Source organism: Gracilinanus agilis, chromosome 2 (assembly GCF_016433145.1).
Source record: "Gracilinanus agilis isolate LMUSP501 chromosome 2, AgileGrace, whole genome shotgun sequence".
In the NCBI taxonomy this organism is placed as follows: Eukaryota; Metazoa; Chordata; class Mammalia; order Didelphimorphia; family Didelphidae; genus Gracilinanus; species Gracilinanus agilis.
Genome location: NC_058131.1, coordinates 19,178,056 through 19,205,113, shown reverse-complemented (window position 1 = coordinate 19,205,113; position 27,058 = coordinate 19,178,056). Strand labels below are relative to the sequence as shown.

The 27,058-nt window shown below is 44.8% G+C and overlaps 1 protein-coding gene across 1 annotated transcript; it reads left to right on the top strand.

Annotated features, from left to right (window-relative positions):
- Positions 1 to 1,396: 1,396 nt before the first annotated feature.
- LOC123236658 (zinc finger protein 420-like) lies at positions 1,397 to 26,655 on the top strand. Its single transcript, XM_044663021.1, has 2 exons — positions 1,397 to 2,590; positions 26,232 to 26,655. The coding sequence occupies exons 1-2, from the start codon at positions 1,472 to 1,474 to the stop codon at positions 26,571 to 26,573; spliced, it is 1,461 nt and encodes a 486-aa protein (XP_044518956.1). The 5' UTR covers positions 1,397 to 1,471; the 3' UTR covers positions 26,574 to 26,655.
- Positions 26,656 to 27,058: the final 403 nt, after the last annotated feature.

The window sequence follows — 27,058 nt, the reverse complement described above, 5'->3', positions numbered from 1 at the left end:
GGAGAGAAAATGGCTCCTGGAGCTGGACCTCAAAGGAAGAGTAGGGTTTAAATGGAACGATTCCCTCGGCTAGGACTAACAACATGAGCAAATCTTGGAGGCAGGTGAGGAAGTTGTGGAAGTCAAAATGAAACAGGATTGAGATGAATGAAAAAAAGGGAAGGAAAGAAAGAGAGGATTAATTAAGCACTATGAGCCAAACATTGTGTCAGGCCTCGGGGATAGAAATATAAAAAGAGGCAGCCCCTGCCCTCTAGAAGCTTATGCTCTAATAACTCTAATAGAATAGAGTGAGGCGACACATAGATGAGAGCAGTGTGGCCAGTGAAGGGAGTTTTGTTCTTGGGAGTCACAGATGGTAATTGATATTTATGACACTCATATGATACACCCTTTCCAAGAGTAATAGTCCTATTGATTTGATTCCACCTCATGCCCTGGCACAGTAAAGTCCGGGTCGAGTAACTAAGAGGGCAGAATGGCCTGGGGGCAAGAGATGTGAAGACTAAGCATGTCTGGGGAGCTAGTAGATGGAGTGGGCAAGTTTGTGCTCAGTCACCAGTCATCGCAGCAGGGCCCTAGGAAAGGAGCTCCAAGGAGGAATGAGTTCAGTTCCCAGAAGCTAGAGGCATGGATTCCAGAGGTTTAGGTCCAGAGATGAAGTTGGAGTGCTAATAGGCTCCACTTTTGGAGGACACAATACCAGACTAAAGTATTTTGACTAGATCTTGTCAAACTTAGAGAGTCATAGAAGGCTTTTTTTTTTTTTTTTTTTTACAAAGGGACAATATGTAAAATGGGTTTTTAGAGAAGAACAAATCTGACATTATTGTACACAGTGGATTAGAAAGTAGTAAGACTAGGTCAGAGAGACCTGAAAGGAATCTTTCAGTAATGCAGGTATAAGGTCATGAGGGCCTGTGCTCGGGTGATAATAGTGGCCACCCTTTCTTCCTATGACACCAATCTGATTCTCAGAATCCCTACTTTTAGCATGTTATCTGTTATGCTTAGTTTGTTCTGCCTGATACACTCTTCTCAGGAAGCTGTCTTCATTCCCTGGTCTCACCTTTTCCTTACCACTTCCCTAATCTTCTTCCTTTCATCTTTTTTCCATTTCTCTTCCTGTCTTCTGCCCTGACCACAAAGCTGCATTTTGGGAACTGTGAAAACCATACTTTTATTTTAGACATGCCATTTCCAGTATCCCAGTCCTTCTGTATCAGTTTTATTTCTACTAGTGAAGCAAAGGGGACATTTTCATTTTCATTATGTTTCAGCCCAGAAAACTAGGTCTGAGAACAAAATGGCAATTCCGTACAAGGATATTTCTGAAGAAAAGTCATCCCATGGAGGCAAAATGGCAAGTCTTGATGGGAATAATACTTGGTATTCTAATCCAATTGGAGAACCTGGTGTAAATGATGGCAAATTCGAGACAAAACCCAAAAGCAAGACACATTTAAAGAATATGACCATCACTCCCAAGAAAATTCTAGCTGGTCAAAGAGGCCACAAACATAAGAAAATTGCTGAGAAATTTCAGTCTAAAATCCATTCTTATAAAAAAAAAAGATATCCTCCAGGAGAAAAATCCCACAAATATGATTCACCTAGAAAGCTCTTCAAACAGAATTCAAGTCTAATTAAACATAAGGAGATTTGTTCAGCAGAAAAGCCTCATAAATGCCTTCAGTGTGGGAGAGGCTTCAGCAATAACACACACCTCGAAAACCATCAGAGAACCCATTCTGGGGAGAAGCCATATAAATGTAGTGAATGCGGGAAGGCCTTTAGTTATGCTTCCTCCCTTACAAAACATCATAGAATTCATACAGGAGAAAAGCCCTACATATGTAAAGAATGTGGAAAAGCTTTCAGTGAGAGCTCAAACCTCATTCAACATAGGAAAATTCATACTGGAGAAAAACTCTATAAATGTAAGGAATGTGGAAAAGCTTTCAACAAGAATTCATCCCTTACTCAACATCTCAGAATTCATACTGGAGAGAGGCCCTACAAATGTAAGGAATGTGGGAAAGCCTTCAGCGAATACTCAAACCTGATTCAACATCAGAAAATTCATACTGGAGAAAAACTCTATAAATGTAATGAATGTGGGAAAGCTTTCAATAAAAATTCAGCCCTTACTCAACATCTCAGAATTCATACTGGAGAGAAACCCTTCAAATGTAAGGAATGTGGAAAAGCCTTCAGTGAAAACTCTTCCCTGACTCAACATCTAAGAATTCATACTGGTGAAAAACCCTATGAATGTAAAGAGTGTGGGAAAGCCTTCAATCGGAGCTCATCTCTTAATAAGCATCTAAAAAACCATTCTGGCAAAAAGCCCTATAAATGTAAAGAATGTGACAAAGCTTTTGGCCAGAGTACTCACCTTGCTCGGCATCAAAGAACTCATACTGGAGAAAAACCTTATGAATGTGAGAAATGTGGGAAAGCCTTCAGCCAAGGCACACATCTTACAAAACATCAGTTCATTCATTCTGGAGAGAAACCTTATGAGTGTAATGAATGTGGAAAAGCCTTTAGTGAGAACTCATACCTTATTAAACATCAGAAAATTCATGTGGAATATAAACCCTGTTAATTTGATGAATATGGAAAAAACCTTTAGTTTTTAGATATAGCTCTTCCTGCATCAGATAGAGACTTAAATCGTAGAGAGTAATCCTGGAAAGAGAAGGAATGTAGTATCAGTTGCATTGATCACTCCAGAAGTTAAGTATCAAAGTGAAGCTTAATTGTCATGATCTGTTGTGGTCTTAGAAGAGAGATAAGGAGTGTGCCTCCCTTCTTTCCTTGGAGAAGTGGTAGAATATGGGTACAACGTGTTCTTTGGTTTTGTTATACTGTTTTTCTTTGTTAAGAAGTAAAGTTTGCTGAATAGGTAGAAGCAACATCTAGAAATGATTGTTGTAAAAAGGAATCAATAAAGCTTTAATGATGAAAGAATAGATAGTGATGTCACGGTTTGTCATCTACTTTGATACTGTGTTGTGGTTTAAGAAGTTTACAGATATGATGACTACTTAGAGATGCAGGGAAATGAGAAGCCTTTTTCTCCCTCCCTTCTACAGAACCAAGGAATGGTAGCACAACAAGCCCAAGCTAGGGCCCCTCTGCTTAGAGGGCTGTAAGATATGGGGCTCAGAAAAGTAACTCAGATCACTGTGCCCCACAATGAGGTGAGAAGTCTCAGACTTGAATTGCAGAAATAGTCCTTGCTCCACTGGAGGAGTAGTCAGACTAGCTGAGGAAGCTTGTCAGGGTCCTCTATAAACCATGCTTGGAAACTGGCTTGGGCCTTAGAGGGATTTGGAATCAAGCAATCAATCTAGCAGAGGAGAGGAAAGGAAGCTGCCTCTGAGAAGGAAAAGAAGAGAGTCCCTCTTGGAGAAGAGGGCTCAGTGAAGGATGCAAAGAATTCTGGACTTTCAATCTTCCCATCATCTTACCAGCATCATTTTGAGGATAGCAGCAGTTGCTGGTGATGGTGTCTATGCTGGGAGCTGAGATCTGTTGGGATGTGAAATAAGAAGACAGATTCCTGGTTCCCAAGAAGCCCAGCAGAAACCTGATTACTCTGAGAAGTGAAGAAAAAGGCTTCCAGCAGTCAAGAAACTGAATTATGGGTTACCCCTCTGTCACACATGCTTCCTAAGCTTGAGCCCTCCTGCCTCTGGACTCTGTGTACTCAGAGGACAGTATGACTTTGGGGGGAATGTTTGCACAAACCGTCCTTACTGTAACATTTAGTAAATATCCCTTTCTAAAAGTTACATGAGTCTGATTAATTGAAAATCTCTCCATAATCACACCATCGGGAACTCCTGAACTCTATAGCATTAGGAGACATTCCCCCCAAAAGTGCCTCAGAGTTATGCCTAGACCAGTAAAGGGATGTAGAGATCGTACTCCAAGGACCTGACCATGACTGACCTCGTCATTAAGTCTGGGAGTTTGATAGTTGGTTTAAAGTCTATGTTTCAATTAAAGACATAGAAATCTGAGTATCAAAGAAAACAATAAAACTTTAAAAACTTTAGATAAAAGAATAAAATATGCAAAAGATTTGGTATTTTTCCATCATTTAAATTAATTCTCTTTTTATCCTATTTCTTAATCACTTTGCAATTAATCTCACTTTACTTGATGTTTGAACCGTAAGAGCTTTTACATTTTCATACATACCCAGCTTCCTCAAGTATTTCTATACCTAGTCATGATATATTCCATTTTCCCATGACACTCCGCTGGCTTTCCATCTTTTCATCATTCAATTCAGTAAGCATTTCTTAAATACCTTCTTTGTGCCAGGCACGCCATAATAATAATATTACAGCTAGAGAGACAGCATTGTATAGTAAATAAAAACCCCACCTTGGAGTCAGGAAGACTTAAATTCAAGTCCTGCCACTGCTACTTAACCCTCCATGTCCCTGATGACTTTCTTAGGATTGTAAGTGGCAAATGATTTGCTTTTGGAATTTCCTAATTAAATCAAAGGTTCAGACCCTCCCCCCCAAATTACTGCTAACAATAATATTTTATAAGGCAGGTAAATCTCAATACACAGACACAGGCCTGAAATGTGACCACATTTTCCGTGTTTTTGGATGTGCTGATTACAGCTGTGTATGTTTGCTGTGGGCATCTCCACCGACATCCATTTCTCTGAGGGAGCTGCCTTGACATGACAGTGAGGATGTGGTCAGACTCTGTCTTCTCTTCTGCTACTCTCTGGGTTCTTACTTGTCTCTAGGACCCAGAGATGATGTTGATCCTGGAATTCCCATCACTGTCATAGCCACTATCTAAGGCAAGGCTTAGGCTCTTTCTGCTTGTTCTGTGCATGTTTCTATACCCTCTCCTTGGCCACCTGAAACCCAGATGACAAAAGAAATGTGTAAAATGGTCTTTGAAGAATCCTGGAAAGATGGCAGAATGAGAAGTTTCTGAGGGGCTACTTCTTCTCACCAAACCAAGTAATACAAGTTTTAAAAAATTATTTTTAATCACCAACAGTAAGTGAAAGAATTCTTCACAAAGTTATTCTTTAAAAATAACTGAAAACCAACTTGTCCAAAAAAGCATAAATATTTAGTAGAATACAGAGAATCACAGAATTTGAGAGTTAGAAAAGACCTCAGCTCTTTGTAAATTACACAAAAGAAATCCCCACTAGAATATACCCAACTCATGGTCATCTAGACTTTGCATGCAAACCTCCCAGCGGGGGTAGGAGGGTAGAGAGGGGAGAGGAATGCCATCACTATTTTAAGAATACTTCCAATTCATAGGCAGCTTTGCCCAACATCAAGCCCAAATGGGCTTCTTTATATCATTTACTGGTTCTGCTTTATGGGGCCAAACAAAACAGACTAACCTCTCTTCTTCATAAGGACCTTTCAGAAACTTGAAGACAGCTACAATGCCCTACCCCAGGTATCCTTCAGGCCTATAAGCATTCTAAAAGCCCTTCCCCATCCTGGTTCCTTTCTGAACCACTCTCCCATTTTCATTGTCCTTGCACTTTGAGTCTCAGAACTGAACACAGTACTCTATGTGAGGTCTGATGAGAACAGACTACAGAGGGATTATTATTATTTTCCTATTCCTGGGAGTTCTTCTCCCTTAATGCAGCCCAAGATAATGGCTCTTTGGGCTGCCACATCCCACTTCTACCTCAAATTGAGTTTGCTGTCCACTGAAGTCCCCAGATCTTTTTCAGAATAATTGCTAGCTATTCATGCCTCCCTCATACTTGGAGAGCTAATTTTTTGTACATGAGGCAAGACTGTATATATTACCCTTCTTTAATTTCATCTTATTAGGTTTAACCAAGACCTTTTTGGATCCTGTCATCTGCTATGCTAGTTATGACTCCCTCTCATTGTACCATCTATCCCTTCATGAAAATCATTAATAATCAGTATATTAAACAGCAGTGGTCCAAGAATAGACCCCCTAGGATCCTTCACTGGAGACTTTTCCCCACATGAACATTGAATTTTTAACATTCATTAACTTTTAAAGAATCTCAGGCATCCACCCAGAATTAATTTATCTGTATTTATTATCATTGGTTCAAATTGTTCCATCTTCTCCATAAGAAGTATATGAGATACTTTATCAAAAACTTTGCTAAAACCTAAGTAATCTATAGCATGCCTCACATTTACTAGGTTAGTAATTCTGTTTTGTTGTTGTTTTTTTTTTTAAAGAGGAAATGAGGTTATAAAGTGGAAAAAAACTAATTCTGCAAAGGGAAAACTGGAATGTAATGCTTTGAAAAGGAAAGTACATGAGTTAGCATTTAAATATCTGGTATGAAACAGAAACTAAACATTAAAGAAAATATTTGTATGTTGAGTGAAAAGAGACAATTTGAATAATCTCTTCAAAATAACCCAGAGGTGAGTAATCAACCTGCAAATCATAATCACGAGCAAAAAATAAAATAGCTTCTGATAGTAATGAAATATTCTTGTGGACAAGAATGGACAAAGATATGAATGGGGGGATGAATTTGAATATTTTTATTTATTTTAATTTTCTTTTAAAAACCTGAATAACAAAAGGCAAAAAAGGGCATTTGGGGGTTAAGTAAAAGGTATGACAGAAAAAATCAGTTGGAGAGTAGGCAGGAAAAGAGATTTCAGGAGAACACAAACCTTCACTAATTAATGTTATGGTGAGTAGGATAATACAGAGGAATGTCTTTTGCATAGACAGAGGAGAGATTGAAATAGGACAACTCAGGTAATGATTGCTCTGGGCAAAAGGGGAAATGAAAATAAAAGCCTTTATTATTTCTTCTTCCCTCTGCAGGCCTTTGGGATTTGGGGAGAATGAGTACAGAAAATTGAGGAGCAGAACATGGCAAGAAATAGGAACTGAGTATATCTGGCAGAAAGGAAACAGTTGGGGCATAGCATGGAGTTTTAGATTCCTAAATAGCCTCTAGAAATGAGACAATGAAACCTTGGACAATGGACTCATCAGAAGATCACATCCTGTGAGGTAGAATAGTGACTCTGATACTTGGATACTTAGCAAGTACTATTTTAGAGGATGCAGAATAGGGATTCATCAGTTTAAAGATAGGGTAGCAGGATGAGGATTAAAAGATGAGATCATTCTCAGGGAAAGGGTTATATCTTCCTACTGCATACTGCAGCCTTAATTCATTTTTCTGAAAATAGTCTAGGGAATCCTAGAAAGAGTTAAAAAATGAGGTAGGGGCTGGAAGGAAAACACTGCTTGGAAATAGTCATTACAGATTACTATCATTAAGAACAGAAGTGTGGGGCTTAGGGTCTCTGGTAGCCTAGTGGTTAGGATTTGGATCTTTCACTACTGTGCATGCAGAATCAGGTCCTAACCAGAGGATATTCTTTTGATAGGCTGCAGCATGGTATAGTAGTGCATAGAGCACCAGATAGCATCAGGAAGACCTGAGTGAATTCTCCACAGACATTAGCTAGTGTGTGACCCTTTTCAGCTCACTTAAAGACGTTGGACTTCATGAACTCTAAGGTCCTTCCAGTTCTAAATCTGATCTATGATTCTGTAAGAGGAGGTCAAAGAGAGAAAGTACACACTTGTAATGGAGTGAGGAAGGGCAGGAGGAAATGAAAGTGAGGGAGAGAGAAGAAAAGTGAATTGTAGGAACTTGGGATTAGGCTGAATAATGGGAAGGGCAGAAGGGGGGCCATGAAACAGGAAACTTGATTTAGATTAGTCTAATAAACTATAGAGCCTAACTGCTGACAAAATAGGTAGCAAACATGTATACATACACTGAGTGAGAGTGAGTCAGTTAAAGGACAAAAGCACAAGTTTAACAGTTGTAAACTTTGATGTGAATGGATTAAATTCTCCAATAAAAGATAAAAGGAATGGAGGCATGGATAAAAAAAAATTCCCAGAAATTTACTGCATAAATGACAAGTCAATAAACGCTTATTAATCAATTACTTTGTGTGAAGTAATTTGCTAAGTACTAGAAATACAAATACAAGCCAAAAAAAGCCTCTGCCCCAAGGAACTTAAATGCTAATAGGGGAAGACAACACACAAGGAAGAGGGGCTGTAATGGATAATAATGTAATGGATAATATGATGATGATGGTAGAAGTGAGTCACCAGGGGCCTTGGGAGCCAGTAACTAAACTAGCAGGAGATTTTGGAGTTAGTTGATAACAGAGATGAGCAACCTCAGCTGAGGTGTCCAGTGAATCTCCACTGCCAGCTGACAAGATTGCCATGGGTAATATTGCAAATGCAAGAAATCTTGCATTACAGGGCAGGCAGGTGCCTGCACCCAGATGTCTTAAGAGGCAGGAGTGGAGCTTGGGGGGAATGAAGATGTGGCCAAACTGGGCACTTCCCTTAAAATGGAAGTTACAGGAAGAACCAAGGGGCCAAAAGAAAGAGCTGCAGAAGTGAACTTGAAGAGAAGGCCAGGGAAAAGTGAACGTCAGGAAGAGAAGGCTGTGTTGGCATGGTAGGGAAAGCCTAGAGAGTCATGCCTGGGGCTCAGAGAAGAAAGAAGACATGCTTGGCCTGGGCAATCTCCCCATAATGGAGATTCTGGCAGGGAGCCATCACTCAAAGAAGGGGCTGCAGGGGTGGAGTGTGAACTTCCAGAGTGAGAAAATTTCATGGCAGAATCAGCTTTAAAAGTATTTAAAACAGTCCCAAAATGAATGCACAGAATGGCATCTCATGCTGCTGGGAACTAAAGCAAGAGCTGGCAACAGAATTTCCAGAAAAGCAAATCTAGAGGAAGGTGAAGAGAGAAAGTACATTGTGCTTGAAGGTACCACAGGGAAAGGGACTGGGCCTGTGGCTTCATTGGTCCAGGAAACTGTGCTTTTTAAAAGTCTCCACCAAGAGAACTTGGCGCTTTCCTGCAATTCATGGTCTTAGAATTACCTCAAGCCCTGAGAAGGTAAATGACTTCTAGGGTCATACAGCCAGAATATCAGAAGCACAACTTAAACCCAGGTCTTCCTGACTGAGTTCTGCTTGCTGTCCTCTGTGCCCAGCTGCCTCTGCTTTCAAAATGAGGGGAAATGTTAAGTGTGAATGCATCAAGTAACAGCCAATAAGTGTTAAAAATCTATGGAATTTGCAAAAAGATAAAGATAACAGTATTACTAAAAGCCTGTAATATGACTCTGAAAACTGGTCAAGCAGAAATCAACAAGAGAGAACAGATAGACTTGAAAAGATGATTTAGGAAAACATCTTATTTGACTCACTTATGGCAATGTTGAATGTTGAAGAATATACCCATTTCTCCATATCCCACAGTATCTCACAAACACAAAGCCCAACATGACTGGCAGCACTAGAGGAGAGCTGAACCAGATCAAGATGTAATTGGGAAATATTTAACAAAATAAAAGAATAAAACAAATATTACATCTTAGAACTCAATCAATATGCAGCTACAGGTATCTATGTACCAATCTTTCTGTCCCATTGTATTACCCCACCCAGATTAATTTGACATTGCTGTCTCATGAAATTTGAGTGCCTGCTAGGACATAAAGGAATAATAAACAAATCCTGTATAGGCTAATATAAAATCAGCTTTTAAAAAAAAGGAAATGTGTACAAAAGATTCAAAACTAAATAGAAACTAAGTAATAACATCCTAAATAATGAAAGGGTCAAGGAACATTTAGAAATAGTAAACCACTAGCCAGCCTGATCAGGAAAAGTAGAAAAATTAAATTACCATAATAAAAAATAAGGTGAATTCCCAACAAATAAACAAAAATGTTATCAGAAACTATACAGTTATAGGTATCCAAAATACTGAGAATTGAAAAGAAGATGAGAATCATCTAAATATATGTATAAAATAATCCCTTCCAGGAATGGAGGGACAGCCATTGAAGGAGGAAAGAAGCCATAAGATGGAGCAGCATCAATACTTTTCACAGCAATGGGTAATGGGGAAAATTCTCTGCCATACAAAGGTGAGAAGAAATGATAAAAGAGAAAATAGTAAAGCCTTTATAAGGATAAAATCATCAAAAACAGAAGAAATGACTGAGTGGGAAAATATTTACATTAAATATAACTGGTAAGTTATGTCAAAAATATATAGGAAATTTTATAAATATATAAGACCAAGAGCCATTCTCAACAGACACAGACAAGGAATTTTTTTCCAAATTGTTTTGTTTAAATCCCTTGCCTTCTGTCTTAGAATTGATACTAAGTATTGATTCTAAGGCAGAAGAGCAGCATAGGATAGGCAGTGGTGGGGGTCAAGTGACTTCCCCGGGGTCATACAGCTAGGAAATGTCAGGCCAGATTTGAACCCAGGACCTCTGGTCTCCCAGCCTAGCTCTGTATCCATTGAATCACCTAGCTGCCCCAAGGAAAAAAAAATTTTTTTTAAACCCTTACCTTCCATCTTGGAGTCAATACTGTGTATTGGCTCCAAGACAGAAGAGTGGTGAGGGTAGGCAATGGGGGTCAAGTGACTTGCCCAGGGTCACACAGCTGGGAAGTGTCTGAGGTCAGATTTGAACCTAGGACCTCCTGTCTCTATGCCTGGCTCTCAATCCACTGAACTACCCAGCTGCCCCCTCCAAGAAATTTTTAAAAGAAAATTAGTGGATTATAAATAACAATGTGGGGGGAAAATATGCCAAATAATTAAGAGCTAAATATAAATTAAAACTGCTGAGATTTCACTCTCATACAAAATGGTAAAGATGAAAAAGGATGGAAATTGTTCATGGTTCAGTAAATGCTAATATTTCAGAATGAAAGACATATTGATTCACTGTTTGTTGGTAGACCTATGAAGTATTTCCACTATTCTCCATTTTAATTTGTACTTGTACAAGAAAGATGCTTCACTTGTCCCTACTCTTTTATTCTGAAATCCCACTCCTGGGAAAACATTATATGGACATTAAAGACAGAAATAAATGTGTTTTACATGCTAAAATATTCATAGCAGTACTCTCTGCAGTAGAAAGAAGCAAAACAACAACTAAGGTGCCCATCATTTGGGGAATAATTGGAAAAAAAACTATGGTACGTTAACATAATGGAATATTATTATGCAGAAAGGAATGAGGAATTAAAAGAAACCATATAGTAGAGCAAAATAAGCATAATGAGTTAGTCAACATGTATTAAGCACCTACTGTGTGCCTGAGCACTACGCTAAGCATTGGGGATTCAAAGAAAGATAAAATATAATCCCTTCGCTCTGGAGTTCACAGTCTAATGGAGGAGACAGCATGCAAACAACTAAATAAGCTATTATGATGATTAAAACTTCTGAGAGACTAGATTCCGTGTAAGAAAATCAACTTATTGATTAGCCTAGTAATAACCAATAAATTAGTTGGTCAATGTCTCTCTTGGGTGATAACAGACATTCATTCAGCATTTGGAGTCATTAAATACAATTTCTAAAGCTATTATTTATCCCTCCCCTACGCAGTCCAAGAAGTTGGAGAATACCTAATAAGGAAGTAGGCTTTATAACTTATAGTCCTCACTAATTCCTTGAGGATGATGGAAAAGTACATGCCTGATCCTAAATTCCAATGCCTAGATGAAGAAACCAGGTCATGCCCAGTTAAGGATGACAATGTCCAATTCTTTTCAATGGGGGATCCAAGGATATGTCTTGCTGCCTATAGACATTCTTGGCTTAAACTAGTTTCTGTTAACTAGACAAGATGGGACTCACAATCCCAATTTCAATCTTCCCAATTTAGAAACTGCTTTGGGATAGGGCTTGGATTGTTAGGAACAAAGGAATGAGGAAAGAGGCTTGAAAAACAGACCGAGCCTCAATTTTAAATAATGATAACTTAGAAATAAAAAATGATAGAATGTTAGAAAGAAATCTTCTCACCATGTGTCATATAAATTAGAAAAAATCCACCAAAGAAACAAGAAAGGTTTCTTGGAGATCGTAGAATCTTATCCTGGAACCGATAGAAGCTAAGTATCAGAGGTGAAGCGGGAGAACATCCTATTCATAAGATACAGCTTGGGGAGATGCCCAAAGCCAGAAAGTGGAGTATCTCTTATTAGGAATAACAAGGACTGTCACTGGATCAAACAGTACATGGAGAGATGTACGAAAATTTAAGAGGAGAGGAGACAGGTTATGGGCAGCTTTGAACACCAGAGGAGTTTATATTTGATCCTCAAGGTATTCAGGAGCCAATGGAAGTTATTGAGTTAGAGGGAGGCAGGGACATGGCAGACTTGTACTTTTTAGGAAAATCATTTTAATAGACATGTAGCAGAGAGTAGAGTAAGCTGAGATTTTTGACAAGTAGACCAACCAGCCAGCTATTGCAGAAGTCCAGGAATATGGTGATAAGGATGCGCATCAGAGTAGTGGCAATGTTAGGGGAGAGAAGATGGCATATGAACATGTGAGAGATGGGAAGAAGTTGAGATTGACAGATCATGGCAACAGATTGGATATGGGGGGGTAGTGAGGCGTCAGCACCCAGGTTTCAACACTGGGTTACTTGGGAGGCTAGCAGTGCCCCCAATAGTAATAGGGAAGTTTGGGAGAGTGGATAATGAATTCATTTTGGACATGTCTACAAGACATCCAGGGTGGTCTTACAGACAGAAGGAAATGTGAGATTGGAGGTCAGCAGAGAGGTTGGGGCTTGATAAATAGTTTTAAGAATAATCAATTGAATATCTATGGGAACTGGTGAGATCACCAAGTGAAGCAGTACAAAGGGGGAAGGGAAGAGGGTCTAGGCAGAGCTTTGTTAGACACTGAATATTAGCAGATATGACCTGTATGAAAATTCAGCAAAGGAGATTCAGGAGCAGGCAGATAGGTAGATCAGGATTAGTGTCCCAAAAACCTAGAGAGAAGAAGAAAAGAAGGTGATTAACAGTAGCAAAAGCTGCAGAGAGGTCATGAAGGATGAGGATTAAGAAAAAGCCATGGGATTTGGTAAGTAGGTGATCATTGGTGATTTTGGAGAGAGCAGTTTTGTTCGAATGATGAGGTTGGAAGTCAGACTAAAGAGTTAAGAAATGAGTGTGAAGAAAGTTGAGGTACCTATTGTAGACAACCTATCCATGGAACTTAGCCAAAAAGGAAGAAAGGGGTATGGAACCTAGTAGGGATGAGTGGGCCAAGTGGGGATTTTTTGAGGATGGCAGAGATGTGGGCTTATTAGAAGACAACAGGGAAACAGCCAGTGAATAGGGAAAGAAAGAAGATAAATGAGAGTAAGGAGTGATAAAGGAGACAGCCTGCTGGGAGAAGACAGGATAGAATAGAATCCCTTTAACCAAGAAAATAATGTGCACAGTGACTGAATCATTGGAAATGAAGATTGCTAAAAGGAAGCACATGGCAAGGGCTTAATAAATCCTTGACTGATTTTGATGGTATAGCAAAGGACTGAAATAAAAAAAAGGTAGATCATCTGATTATGGGATGACCAGAACAAACTGATATCTGAATGGAATGGAATATCATTGCATCATGATAAATAATGAATGTAAAGAATTCAGAAAAGCCTAGGAAGATATGCGAATTGATGTAAAGTGAGATTCGCGGAACCAGGAAAACAGTAAGTATGATGAGGACAACCACCATCATAGAATAGGAAAAGCTACAACAGAAAACTGAACCATATACAATTATAATGATTGAGCTTGACCTCCAGAATAAATGAGACATTTGCCTCTCCTTTTTGCTGAGATGAGAACACTCTTCAGATGTGGTACATTACATATAGTGTCATATTCCATTGTTGGAAAGATATTCAGATTGAAGGTGATATAAAGATCTCAATAAACATTCTAAACATGATCATCAAAAAAGCTCCACCAATGCTTCCTACTTTTGAGGCTACATGAACTTCCTGGCCAAAAGTAAGTTCTGACTTTTCTAGTGTCTCTTGCAGATCCCTTCAGTTAATTCATGATGTAAATAATCTCTGGTCAATTGTTCTCTGCCATTTGGTTATCCTTACAGGCCACAGAAATCTCTTCTGCTCTCCAGGACTGAACTATTGGACTATACCCAGGATGCTCTATCATTCTGCTGAGGTTGCATAGGAACACCAAGAAGACTTAGAAATGACCTCCAAGGTTTTAAATTTAAAGTTTCTTTAAGGCTGTTTCCTACTAACCTAAAACCCCAATAGAGGGGGAAATATAAAAATTGGTTTCAACAGGAGTACACAGATTGTAAACAATGGAAATAGTTTCTCCTCTGAAGAACTATGGGCTTGGCCTTTCTTTAGGTGATTGTATGACTGATCTCTAAGCATAGAGGTAGAAAGGATCTTGGAGGTCAAATCCCTTCATTTTACAGATCAGAAACTGAAGACCAGATGAGGAAGTGACTTGTGTATGAACTCATACCCTTTGGCTTCAGATTTGTACCTCTCCACTGCTCCCCTGCCTTCCTCCCAGGGATGTGAGATAAACCTTTCATTATCATTCACATCAAGTGAACAAGGTCCTCTGGAGGCCTGAGTCTTTGAAATGCTCACAAATTCAATTCTTAGAACTTGTTTTGCCCTAACTCTTGAACATATCTCTCAGAGTGGGATTGCTTCTATCTGACCAGAGGATTTCCTGCTCAGCATTGTTTATAAAGACCTCAAGGTACAGCATACATTTCGCTATTTAATGATGATATACCCTTTTCTGTGAAAAGTGATGGGGAAGGAGAGGCTATCTGACAAATGAGACTCTTCAATAACTCCCCTTTCCCAAGTGAAGAAGGGTGAGAGTTCAGGAGTGGAACCAATGTCTCTCTTCTTTCAAGTTTTCTCAGACAATAAGAATGACTGTCTCTAAGAAAGAAGGATCTCAAAGTCTTAGAGAGAGGACTTGTCTAATGTAGAGATTATGGTTTTGCCTGAGGCTTAATGATAGTTAACAAAAGATTCCTCACTCCAAATTATAGTATTGAGGGTTCAGCAACCCCTAGGACAGCTTTGGCGAAGGTTTTCAAGTTGTAGTGCCCAAACTGCAACTTCAAGGAAGGAAGTGCTAGCTTTGGGCAGCTGGACAGAGGGGGGAGACAAAAAAATGTCCTCAGGCACTGGGAAAAGGGGGAACGGATCAGCTCCCCGGTGCCCTCTCTGCCCGTGTGCCATGCCCTCACCAATGCTGCCCTAGGGTATCCAATTCTGAGCAGTACTGGGCTTTAGATTTTTTTTTTTTTTTTTTTTTAAGACTTGGACTCCCTATATTGCTCAGGCTGGAAATGTATGTCTACTCGGCTCAGATTCCACTCCCGATTACCCAGGAGTTTTCACATTCTGTATTCCTGTTCACACTTCCTTAAGCAGCCTGGTACCCTCCTGCCCTGGGGGTTCAACCATATTAATGCTGAGCAATGCTGATGCAGGGTCAGCATAGACCCTTGCCAGTCAGAACTCTGAACTCCAGCCAGGTGATAAGTTTCCCAAGCTTGTTCTGCCACCCCAGCTTGTCCCAACACTGTCCAGCCACTCCATAGTATGTTTTAAAGGATTTAAATAATGAATGTGAATCTTTGCTACATGTCCAAATACTGACATTCAAATTGCTTTTTTCTACCTTGACTACAGAGAAAGATAAAAGAGATCAGCCAAGGATAAGTCAACAACTATCTTACTTTAATGTGACCGGGAATAAAGGTATAGGGCTAATGCTTCTCAGAAGTGATAGCCTCAGAGACAGCAGGAAAGCAGGGCTCCGGGGACTAGAAAGCATATGACCCAAGGCTAGACTGCATTCAGAGACAGCCTTCAGCATAACCTCTGGAACTCCTGCCTCAGGGAAGAGATAAATAAAAAATACAAGGTCCTGCACCCTTTCCAATTTTGCTCACAGTTAAGGACTCCTTGCATTGGCATTTCTGTGAGCCTATCTAGATAGATACACCCCTCCACCCATGAAGAAGACAGATCATTTTAATCACTATCATAGAGACAACAGTCATTCAATGAATGAACTAGAAATATTAAATGGGGAAGGGAGTAAGTTAAAGGGATAAGAAGAAACTAGGCCTAGAGATATTAAGCAAGGCCAGTTTATAGGCCCTGACATCACTGAATTCAAACCATAGATTATCCATCTGTAAATAAGTCTTTGAACAGGATTTGACTGTCCCATAATAATCCTTTTTGTGACTGGCTCATTTATACAGACTAGAAACAAAGATCCAGTAATATGTACACAGTCAAATAAGTTAATATTCAACAGTAAATATGAAACCTTATAACTGACATCTTATTAGAATGGTGTGCAAGAAAAGAGAAATGGGCAAGAATGGAGAAAAATGAATTTCAACTCATTCAGCACTTGAAAAAGAAGAAATGCCCTTTTCTGATGGAATAATTACAGTTTTACAAAAGGTGTATGATGGGGGTGACAAAGGGAGATTGTTCCTGTCTTGAATGTCTACTTCCAGGCCAGCTTTGGTTTGCCCATGATCTGACACAGTTAGAGATGCCTTTCACCAGAGTCAGGCTAGAGGGTAAGCCTGTGACCTGAAGTCTCACTGAGAGGCAGGCTCCAGGCTGGAATGGCAGAGGAAAGCTGGGAGTGTGAAGTGGAAGACAAAAAGAAGAAAAGAAAACATGAGTTGCATTGAGAGAAGGATGAGGATAAAGCCAGGGGAAAGGGGGCAGCAGGGTCCTCCTTCATCCCTGTGAGTACAGTTCCTGAGAGAAAGTAGCAAATCTCTACATTTCTTGTGTCAGGGAATATCAAGTCATAGAGACTTTAAATATTCCTAGAGTTGCCTTTCCTACATCCTTGCAGTGACTGAAGCTGGTTGAATCTTCCCTCTCATGATGTTAAAGATTCAGGGGAAAACTCAGGAACAAACTCACAGCCTCTAGTCCAAGTGAGGGTGGTGACAGCTTTGGGAAATGGGGTGGTGAGAGTGTTTCCTGCTTCATTTAATTCCCTGTTATTTACTTTTAATTCATTGTTTATGTTTAATTCATCGTTCAAATTGTAATTCAAGTTTACCCTTCGAGTATCTTGGATCTGGGAGTGGTTAAAAGATGGATCTACAGCCTCAGCCACTTCCCAGCTGTGTGACTCTGGGCAGGTCACTTGACCCCCATTGCCCACCCTTACCAATCTTCCACCTATGAGACAATACACCGAAGTACAAGGGTTTAAAAAAAAAAAAAAAGATGGATCTAGCTACAAATGCAATATAACTTTTGATCTTTGCTCCTTCAAGAATGTCCCTAGACCCAAAGTAGAATAGAAGGATTCCCCTCCACATTTACAATTTTGATTCTGTATCTTCGAATCAAATAAGTTTCACTACCAGTGGCCTGGAGGAGGGAATTATTACATGAGGGGAAGTAGACATAGGTCATTGTTCAAAATACTGAAACTTAAAGGTTTATTCCAGACGCCAATGAGACTGAGATGTACAGGCTAGCTCTATGCCTGATGAACGGAGAATAACCGCTAGTCCTAAGACTGACAACAGAGAAAATTAGACAACTCTCCACCTAGAAGGAATCAGGGAAGGTGGGGTGGGATGCTTCACAATTATCTGAGTTGTCTGTACATACAGTGAACAGAATTCCTGTGCTAGAAGGCTTCATTCCCAAATATGGAGCCCCAGGAATCTTCCCTTGTCTTTTAGAAGGCAACTTGTATCTACCTTTGACCCATCCTCTACTCAGCGGTCAAAATGACCCTCCCAACCTGCAGCTCCAACCGCTTTGGCCCACTACAACGAACTCCAGTCTTGGGGACCAGCACAGAATCCTTTGTTTGGCGTTTCCCCTTCAGGGTCTCCTTAAAGAAATTCCTTCAGACCATTCACTGCCAAGTTAAATATCGAAGCTGAAGCTTGGACATAATGGCCACACGAGAAAGCAGAATCGCTCCTCCCGCCTCCTCTCCACCTCCGGGCTTCCTTGCAGTCCCAGATACGACCCTTCCCCTGGAAGCCTTTCCTGACCGCTCTTACTAAGGCCCTTCCATCTATTTACGTCTACACACCGTCACGATCTGGTTCGTACCGAGCCGTCTGCCTGGACCCCGCTCCTCCTATCACTCCGGGGGCGCCAGCGCTGTCAGTCTGCGCCCCCCCCGCCCCCACCCCGCGCTTAGCACAGGCGCTTAAATCAATGCTGCCCCCACAGAGTTCTGAATGTACCTTAAAACAACGGCAGGGAATTCAGGCCACGGGTTAGTCTGGGCCGCGGAGCGCTGCTCCAGGCCGGGAGGGGAACCGTGGGAGCCTGCTTCTGCTGCCAGGACCACGGAGGGGAGAGGAGACGGTCCAGCGGTTGCCATGACGACAGACGCCGAACCTGCGGGCGGGAGACATACAGAGAACGCGGGGCCCGTGATTGGTGCAAATGCACGCAGAGCACCGCCCCTCCGCAGGAGAGAACCGCTTGGCAGGCGACTTGAGCAGCGGGAACCCAAGGGAAAGGGGCGGAGCCTCAAAATCTTCCCTTGATTGGGCAGTCGCGTGCCCCGAGGCTTTCTGGGAATCGTAGTTGTGTGGTTCCGCCGGAGTGGACTGTGGCTGCGCGCGCAGCCCCACCCCCATTCCTCACTGGCTTGTGCTCTCTGAGCCGACGGGTTGTCTCTGGTGTGAGTCATGGCTCCGGACCCCGTGAACGAGTGTCCGCGCTCCCGGCCCTTGTCGGTACGGCCGACCCCGGGCGGGGGGAGGGGCGGCCCTTATGGAGAGGAGGAACCTGCAGGGGTGGCGGAGGGGCGGCTCAGCGGACAGAGACCCTCGAGGAGGGGAGGGGTGGGTGGCCTTTCTGGAGGGGAGGGAGACCCTCAGAGGTGTGGTCTTAAGCATCCCCTTTCCCCCAGTGCTTCTAGGGTTTCAGACTAAAGTGAGGCTCTCCTGGAGCAGGTGCGCGGGACCTTCGGGGATTAGACAGATCTGGGCTTAAAGGACTAGGGAGACCGCTGGAGTGCTGGCAGATGAGGACACTGAGGACCAGGGAGTTGGAGCGCAGACCCTCCAACTTCCAGGCTCTCCCTCCTCAAATCCCTCCTTTTGTCCTGTGTAACATTGACTGGGCCCGGGGGTCCGAACCTGGGGATCTCTTAGGGGTGAACCCCTGCCTTTATCCTCCCTGTCCAGGTACTCACTTCTTCTCTGATCTTCTGGGTTTTCATCCTCACCTGGGGTCACCTCACAGATTAGTTGTCAGGGAAGCTGGGCCAAGCATTAAAGGAACAGCAAGGGGAGCTTTTGTCTAAATGGAATTCCCAGCCCAGCATCCTCACCCTCAGCAGCTGCTGAGAGATGGTCTTTCTGAGAAACAGACTTGGCTTGGAGCCTGTGCAGGGCAGGGACCTGGTGAGCTTCCCCCAGACCAGGGAAAGGAGTGGGTTCTAAAGCTGAAAGCAGCCTGGAGATTTTTTCCAGTCTAGCGCCTTCACTTTCTAGAGAAGGACCCTGAGGCCTCCTTGGCTGGGGCAAGAACTTGCCCTGTGCAATGTGGGTTAGCAAATAGACAAATAGACTGGACTTGACATGCAGAATAAATGAATGACTTTGTCTTGGTCTTACAAGAACTATGGTCTGTTTTTACGTTACTGGAACAGAAACCGCTTTTTCTCAATTATCGTAAAGAAGTGTTTCAGATACTAAGAGCTCAAGGGCATTTTAGGATCTCCAAAGTCCTTGTGGGGCAGATAACCCTCATATTGCCCTTTCCATGTTATTGATAGAGATTCGGTGACTTGCCTGTGATCAGTCCCCCTCCCCTGTGGCCTCTCTAGCAGTTTCTTTCCCAAACATTGGCCAGAGATAGGAGAGGAAAATCACTTCTGTCTGGGCTTTGAGTCATTGCTTACCCATTGGTGTGTGTTGTTGCCTCATGGCTATCCAACGAGGGAGAGCAGATGACTTTGGCAGGCCACATGGCTGTGTCTGGTTCTGTTTGCACAAACTTTGTAGGGGGCCCTTGTGGGTAGATTCAGTGTCTGTGTGTGTAGCTGGGCCACTTTGAAGCCACTCCGGGCCTCATTCAGCAACAGGACAGGGATGTTACTTGGGACCGACTTTTTGTCCAGTTTCTTCAGGACCTTGGAATGAGACTGTGTGGTCAAAATTAATGGACCCTTTTTGCTGACCCTTAAACATCTTTCCCCACAGCAGTATTTAGTAGAGTATAGAGGTGCTCAGCCTGAGTCTGAAGGGGATGGGCCCTTTGGTGGGGCGAGAGCATTGAAATTCAAAGTAAAGGACACAGCCTCAGCAATGCTATCCCAGGGGATGGCAGTGGTGGTCCTAAAGCCCCGACTCCTTACTCTGCACCAACAAGACAGTGTCCTAACAACAGATGCCCCTGTGAAGCAAGAGGCCTTGCTGGGTGGTAAGCCCTGGGACCCGGAGGCTTCTTGGCAGAATTTCAGGCAGTTTCAGTACACAGAAGTGTCTGGGCCCCGCAAGACCCTGAGCCAGCTCCAAGAACTCTGCCTGCGGTGGTTGAGGCCAGAGATTCATACAAAGCAGCAGATCATGGAGCTCTTGGTGCTGGAGCAGTTCCTCACCATCCTGCCCAGGGAGGTCCGGGCTTGGATGAAGTCACAGCATCCGGACAATAGTGAGGAGGTAGTGACTCTGCTGGAGCACTTGTGCTTGAGGGAGGAGGTGAGTATTAAAGAAGGTGAGCTGGCAGCTAGGTGGCTCAGTGGGTTGAGAACCAGGCCTGGAGCCTGGGTTCAAATCTGGCCTCAGACACTTCTTAGCTTTGTGACCCTGAACAAGTCACTTAACTCCCATTATCTAGGCCAGGGGTCGGCAACCTTTTTGGCCGTGAGAGCCATGAACGCCCACATTTTTTAAAATGTGAGAGCCGTACAGTGCTCACAGAGCGCGCTCCTGTAACAGCACCTGAAAAAAAAATTGACTTTATGGCTCCTGCAGAAAGAGCCATACGTTGCCAACCCCTGGTCTAGCCTTTACCACTTTTCTGCCTTGGAACCAATACACAGTACTGATTCTAAGAAAGAAGAAGGGGAGGGCTCCGAAAGATAAGAAAAAGAATGCGGCAAGACAGGGATATTTTGGAGAGTGAAGAAAGGAAGAATATTTCCTGTTGACAGGGAAGACAGCCAGTGTCTGTGCTTTGTGGCTTAGCAATGGGTCCACATATGAAATCCTTGGAACATTTATATGCTCAGCAATGCATAGTCCTGACGAGTGGAAGAAACTCTCTTTCCCAGGTAGGGCCCACTACGGAAATAGAGCTGCCAAGGGCCTCACAGGTCATCTGGTCTGGATCTAGCTGGATAACCTTTCCTGCCTAGAAACCCAGAGAAAGGGTCCTTCCCAAAGCATGTGTCAGCCCACCTTGAACAAATGCTCCGAAAAGTGGGTTTGCAATACATTGCCTCTATGAAATGTTTCATTTTTCCCTCCCAAGAGTCCTAGGAAATGGGCAGCCAATGGCAGTCGTCCTCTTCTGGGAGCGCACACTGAGGCACTAAATGCTCCAAGAGCTCAAGGTCACATACTTCTTGGCTGATTCAGGACTAGCACCTCCGTGCTCTCATTCCCATCCTCTTCATTAAGCCACATTGTACCACTGTTAATAAAATCTTGTGTGTGTGTGTGTGTGTGTGTGTGTGTGTGTGTGTGTGTGTGTGTGTGGTTGTCTTCTCCACGTTTTACACGTTTATTCCACACTTAGGCTGCAGAGTAGCAAAAGGACTTGGCCCAGAAAATATGCTTTGGTTATTTGAAAAAGTGGCCAAAACCCAGAAGGGTGCAGTTTGTTCTTTTGAAAAGAGGCCTGGACTCGGGAGACGTCTGGGTATGCATGGCTACTTGCTAGATCTGTGACCGTGGCCAGGTCACCTAACGTATTTATCTGTGCCTCAGTTTCTTCATCTTGACACTCTGATTAATCCTCCTTGTGGTATCTGCCTTACAAAGATACCACAAGGATCCAGTAAGATGTTTGTGAAAGCACGTGCCAATCCATAAGAGCTGGACAGAAGCCAGCTGTTATTATTATAGATCGCCCAGCATCGTTAGGGGCAGAGCTGTGAACAATCCTGCCCTACAACTCTGCTTCATGGGCTGCTGATTGTTGCCTGGAAACCTGGCCCAAGAAAGCCAATTGGGTCGTCTTTTCCAATCTTCAGAGAAGATGGAGCCACTGTTCTGACCTCACTAGTTTCTGGGTCTGTAGAAAGCAGGAACATGGATGACACCTGATTAGTGTGTGGGGATTTCTGGCCCAGTGAGTTTGGACAGGCCTGGGCTTCTTCAAGTCTCCTTTTATCTCCCTCAGGTCAGCCTTCTCGGGGCTCTGGCCTTTCCCAGCAAGGGAGCACAGAGGAGGAAGAAAAGCCCAGAGTCCTCTTGCTCACCAGTACCCAGGTAAGCTTTAGTATCCTCACTCCTCCTCCCAAAATGCCGCTTCCCTTCCCAAGTCGTGAGTCTGTTTCTTAGCCATATCTCTAAGCAAGCGAGTGAGCCTGAGCCCCATTTCCTTCCCCCTCAGAGCCCTGGGGAGTGCCAGATTAAATAATGGTCTGTGCTTATTGAACCTCCAATAGCTAATTTACTATCATGTGATTGGTGAGCAGAGTCTGTGTATCTGTGTGTCTGAATGAGTCTGCCCAAGTCCTGGGCCCTGTGCTCTGTGGCTAACTAGAACTAAGGGAAACCTAGGTTTGTCAGTCCCACAGCATTCTGGGAAGGCTAGATTCCAGAAACCAGGGACTTAACTAGTTGGATGATTCAACACAAACTCTTTTAAAAAATTGGGCGGCTCAGTGGAGAGCCAGGCCTAGAGATAGGAGGTCCGAGGTTCAAATATGGCCTCAGATACTTCCTAGCTAGGTGACCCTGGGCAAGTCACTTAACCCCTTACTGTTCTTCTGCCTTAGAACCAATATACAGTAGTGACTCTAAGAAGGTAAGGGTTTTAAAAGCAATAATAATAATAAAATATTTATCTCATCCTTTTATTTCTTTTTTAATTCTTATATTTTTTCTTTTAAAAATGTTTTTATTGATGTCTTGTGTTTTATTTCTCATTTCTGGATATATCCCTTCCTTGATCCAGAGAGCCTTTTTTTTTTTAATACCCTTCCCTTCTGTCTTATAATCAATACTGTGTATTGGTTCTAAGACAGAAAAGTGGTAAGGGTTAGGCCATGGGGGTCAAGTGACTTACCCAGGACTGCCCAGCTAGGAAGTGTCTGAGGCCAGATTTGAACCCCAGACTGCTTGTCTCTAGGCCTGCCTCTCTATCCACTGAGCCACTTACCTGTTTTTGATAGCCTTTCTTTATAACAAAGGGTAAAGATATATATATATGTTTTAAAAATATATTCAAAATTTATTCAAAATATTTAAAATAAATATTCAAAATATAAAATTTCAAAAATATAAATATTCAAAAAATATATGTTTCAGCAAAACCAACTTAATATTGATTGCTTCTGACAAGAGTGCATGTGATATTCCTCATCCACAGTCCTTTGCACCCACCTCGGTAGTCTTAGAAATATGGCCACCCTCACCAGTTTTTACCATGAAGAAAGGGACGGGTGTTTTCTTAAGTTTGTTTGGGATCCAAGATTAGTAATTATCATTCCACGTTTTGTTTAGTTTTGTCTTATTACTTCTGTCTACATATTTGTAGCCACGTATATTGTTTTCCTGGTTAGGCCCTGGATAAACCTCCTCATGCAGTAGAAACTCTTTAAGCCCATTGGGTTTGAGGCCGCATCCTTCTTTGGTGGGGTGGGGGGGGTGTCCAGTGGAATTGATTTCCTGGACTGTCATCTCTTCCAAAGAAATAGAAAGTCTCCATCCTTTCTCTTCTTGGGCCTGTGACCCCAACTGGATTCTGGCCTCTCGAGACCTGTCCTTCGTCTTAGGACTTTAGGGTCCGGATCTTTGAAGGATTCCGCCATCCTGGGGGATCACGTTGAAGGTCTTGATGTTTTAGATACCAGAACAGAAGATCGTGTGCCATGGGACCTGCCATCTCTCCTTGGTACTTCCGCTATCCCACCCATCTGCCCGCTCTTATGAGTGGAAAGCCCTTCCGTGGATTTGGTGTTCGATACTTGTAGATATTCTAGAATGTGACGATTCGTTTCCCTCAGGATGAATGGAGACAGAAGAGCTCTGCACAGGCAGATCTGTACAAGGCTACCGAGCAAGAGAAGTGTCGGAGTCGAGCGTCGTCGGGTAAGAAAGACGTGACCCGGCATCTGGGATATCCCCGCTGCCTCATTCTTCATTTCTTGGGTTCCCTGCGTGCCAAGTTCCCTTTAGATCTAGTTCTGAGCTCTAAGCTGTGTCCTTTGTGGAATTGTAAATGGATGGACCAAGAGCTAGACCAGTGATGGCGAGCCTTTTAGAGACCGAGTGCCCATACGGCAGCCTTACCCCAGACAGGGGGAGGGAGGAAGCGCTCCCATTGGGCAGAGGGGCGGCTCATGGGAGAAATGTCCTCCAGTGCGCATGGGGAGGGGGCCTAGAACAGCCCAAACATGCGCCATAGCTGACAGACGGTTGAAATGACTTGCCCAGGGTCTCTCAGCTAGTTTGTGTCTGAGGCCAAACTGGAGCTCAGGTCTTCTTGCCTCCAAGCCCAGAGAGGAGCAGGTGAGATACTGGGAGGATCACAGGAGATAACAGTGTGGTGACCTCCCAGGCAAGAGCAGGGCTTGCAGCCGAGGACACGGGAGTTCTGAAAAGACCAGCACGGTGGGAGGGTGGGCAGAGCAGCAGCACAGCATCCCCGCTCCCCTCTACAAAGTCCTGCTGAAGGATGCGGGAGGGAGGGAGGGGGGGGGGTCTCGGGGCCAGGCCTCCACAGGGCTCACTGAGGCTGGTCTCCGGGCAAACGGCCTCCTAAGGAGAGCTGCCCAGCAGTGCTGGGGGGGGGGGGGGGGACTTCCCGCCCCGGGAGGCGAACACTAGCCCCCCCACCAGGGTCTGATGGAGAAGAAATCTTTGCCAGCCTGCCAGCCTGGCCTCTGGGCCTCTTCCAGTGAGGGGGAGGATTCCTTTTCAGCCTGGGGGGTCGGGAAGCTTTCCTGGGGAGGGAATGGCTCAGAGGGAAAGGCAGGGAGAGACCTGACAGCAGAGCCCTTGGCTGGAGGGGCTCAGGAAGTGCTCCGTCCCCTCCGCAGGTCTCAGCCTCAGCTCTCCCCTTCCCCACACAAGACTTCTCTTCCTCCCTGTAAGCAGCGATCCCAGTTCCCAAACCTGATGTCATCCCTGACTCAGATGGAGGGAGAGAACCCAGGATCGAGGCTGGCCAGGGAAGCACACCGGAAGGCCGCCCAGATATTGGGGAGGGGGGAAAAAAAAAAAAGGGGGGGGGGAGGGCGGGGCGGTGCTTTGGCCGAGAGCACAGAGGCAGGCAGAGCCTGGCTGGGGGTCCCCGTGGCTCCGACGCAGTCAGTCATTTGTCCTCTGCTGAGTGTCTGCCGTGTGCCTGGTCCTGTGTTAAGTGCCGGGGATACAGATCCTGGCCTGGACAGGCCTTGCCCTCAAGGAGCTCGCAGTGGAGTGTGGGAAGACGCCCAAACGGGAGCTGAAAAGCTGGGGGCTGGGGGGGCGGGGCTGGGGGGGCTCCCCCAGAGAGAAGTTCCGAAGGCCCGCCTTTCCCACATTCGCTCACCTCCTCCTGCCTTCCCAGCCTCTGCCTCGTCTCGACTCCTTGGCCAGAGCCTCTCCCTCTGCCCATCGGGGTGCAGTTTGCCTTCTCCCAGTTAGAGCCATCTTTTGTTTCTTTCAGGCTGGGAGTCTAGAGCGGAGGCCACGGAAGGCATCTGTGAAGCCACGGCCCGGCCAGCACCAGGAGCCAAAAGGCCCAGGAGGCCCTGCGGCCAGGCCGGCCCCCCAAGGGAAGGGGGTGACGGGGAGGACAAGGTAAGGAAGCAGAAGGGGAGCCCCCGCAGGCCCCTGTTCCCCAGGACTTTCCGGAAGGCGGCCTTTCCCCCCAGGAGCGCCTCGGAGGGCCCTCGGAGACCCTTCAGGCCGGCCTGCCAAGGGGAGCCGCCTCAGCGGGCGCCCCTGGCCGGGGCACGCGGGGGGGGGGGGGAGGGGGAGCGTCTTCCGACAGCTGTCAGACCCCGCGCAGTGTAAGCAAGTCCGCGTGGGCCAGAAGGCGTACGAGTGCCGGGAGTGCGGGCGCACCTTCAGCGACTGCTCCACGTGCATCCGCCAGCAGCGCAGCCACACGGGCGAGAAGCCGTACTGCTGCGGGGAGGCCTTCACGCGCAGCACCTCCCTCGTGGAGCACCAGCGGGCGCACACGGGCGAGAAGCCCTTCGGCTGTGCCCAGTGCGAGAAGGCCTTCACGCGCCGCTCCTCCCTCGTCAAGCACCTGCGCGTCCACACCGGGGAGAAGCCCTACGCGTGCGGCGCCTGCGGGAGAGCCTTCAGCCACGGCTCGGCCCTCGTCCTCCACCGGAGGATCCACACCGGGGAGAAGCCCTACAAATGCGGCCAGTGCGCCAAGGCCTTCAGCAACAGCTCGGCGCTCCTCCGGCACCAGCAGCACCACGGCTAGCGGCCTCGGAGCCGGGGCTCCCCCCCCCCCACTTCCGGACCCGCCCCCCCCCAGCTCCCCTGCGGATGGAGGAGCCTCTTCAGCCCAGATCTGTCTTTTGTCCCTCCAGTTAGTGCGCCGAGGCGCAGAGGGTGGGATTTGGGGTGTAGGAGCCCCGCCCCCACGAAATGGGCCGGCCATGCTGCGCCCCAAGTCTGGCAGGCCGGCGCCCAGGCCGGAAGCCGGATCCTCTCTTTGAACCTCCTGACTTGGACCCACGAGGGAAGGGAAGCCTTCAAAAGCCCCAAACAAAGGGCCTCCGTCCACGCTTCCCTCGCGATGGCCGCCCTTGCTGGGCCCTTTAAGAAGAGGCTTCGGCCCTCGAGCTCCGTTTATCCCCTCCAGCTGCCCCGTGGCTGCTCCCTCCAGATAGGCCGCCCCGATCCTGCGAGAAATCAGCCCAGCGCGAAGCCTCCTTCCTGGGCTCTTCCCCAGGCTGCACGCTG

What these genes read in the sequence shown, in the direction of transcription:
- LOC123236658 (XM_044663021.1), top strand. Translation starts at nt 1,472, where the DNA reads ATGACCATCACTCCCAAGAAAATTCTAGCTGGTCAAAGAGGCCACAAA. An exon ending in TTAAACATCAGAAAATTCAT is followed by an intron (nt 2,591 to 26,231) that starts GTGGAATATAAA and finishes ATCCGCCAGCAG; the next exon opens with CGCAGCCACACGGGCGAGAA.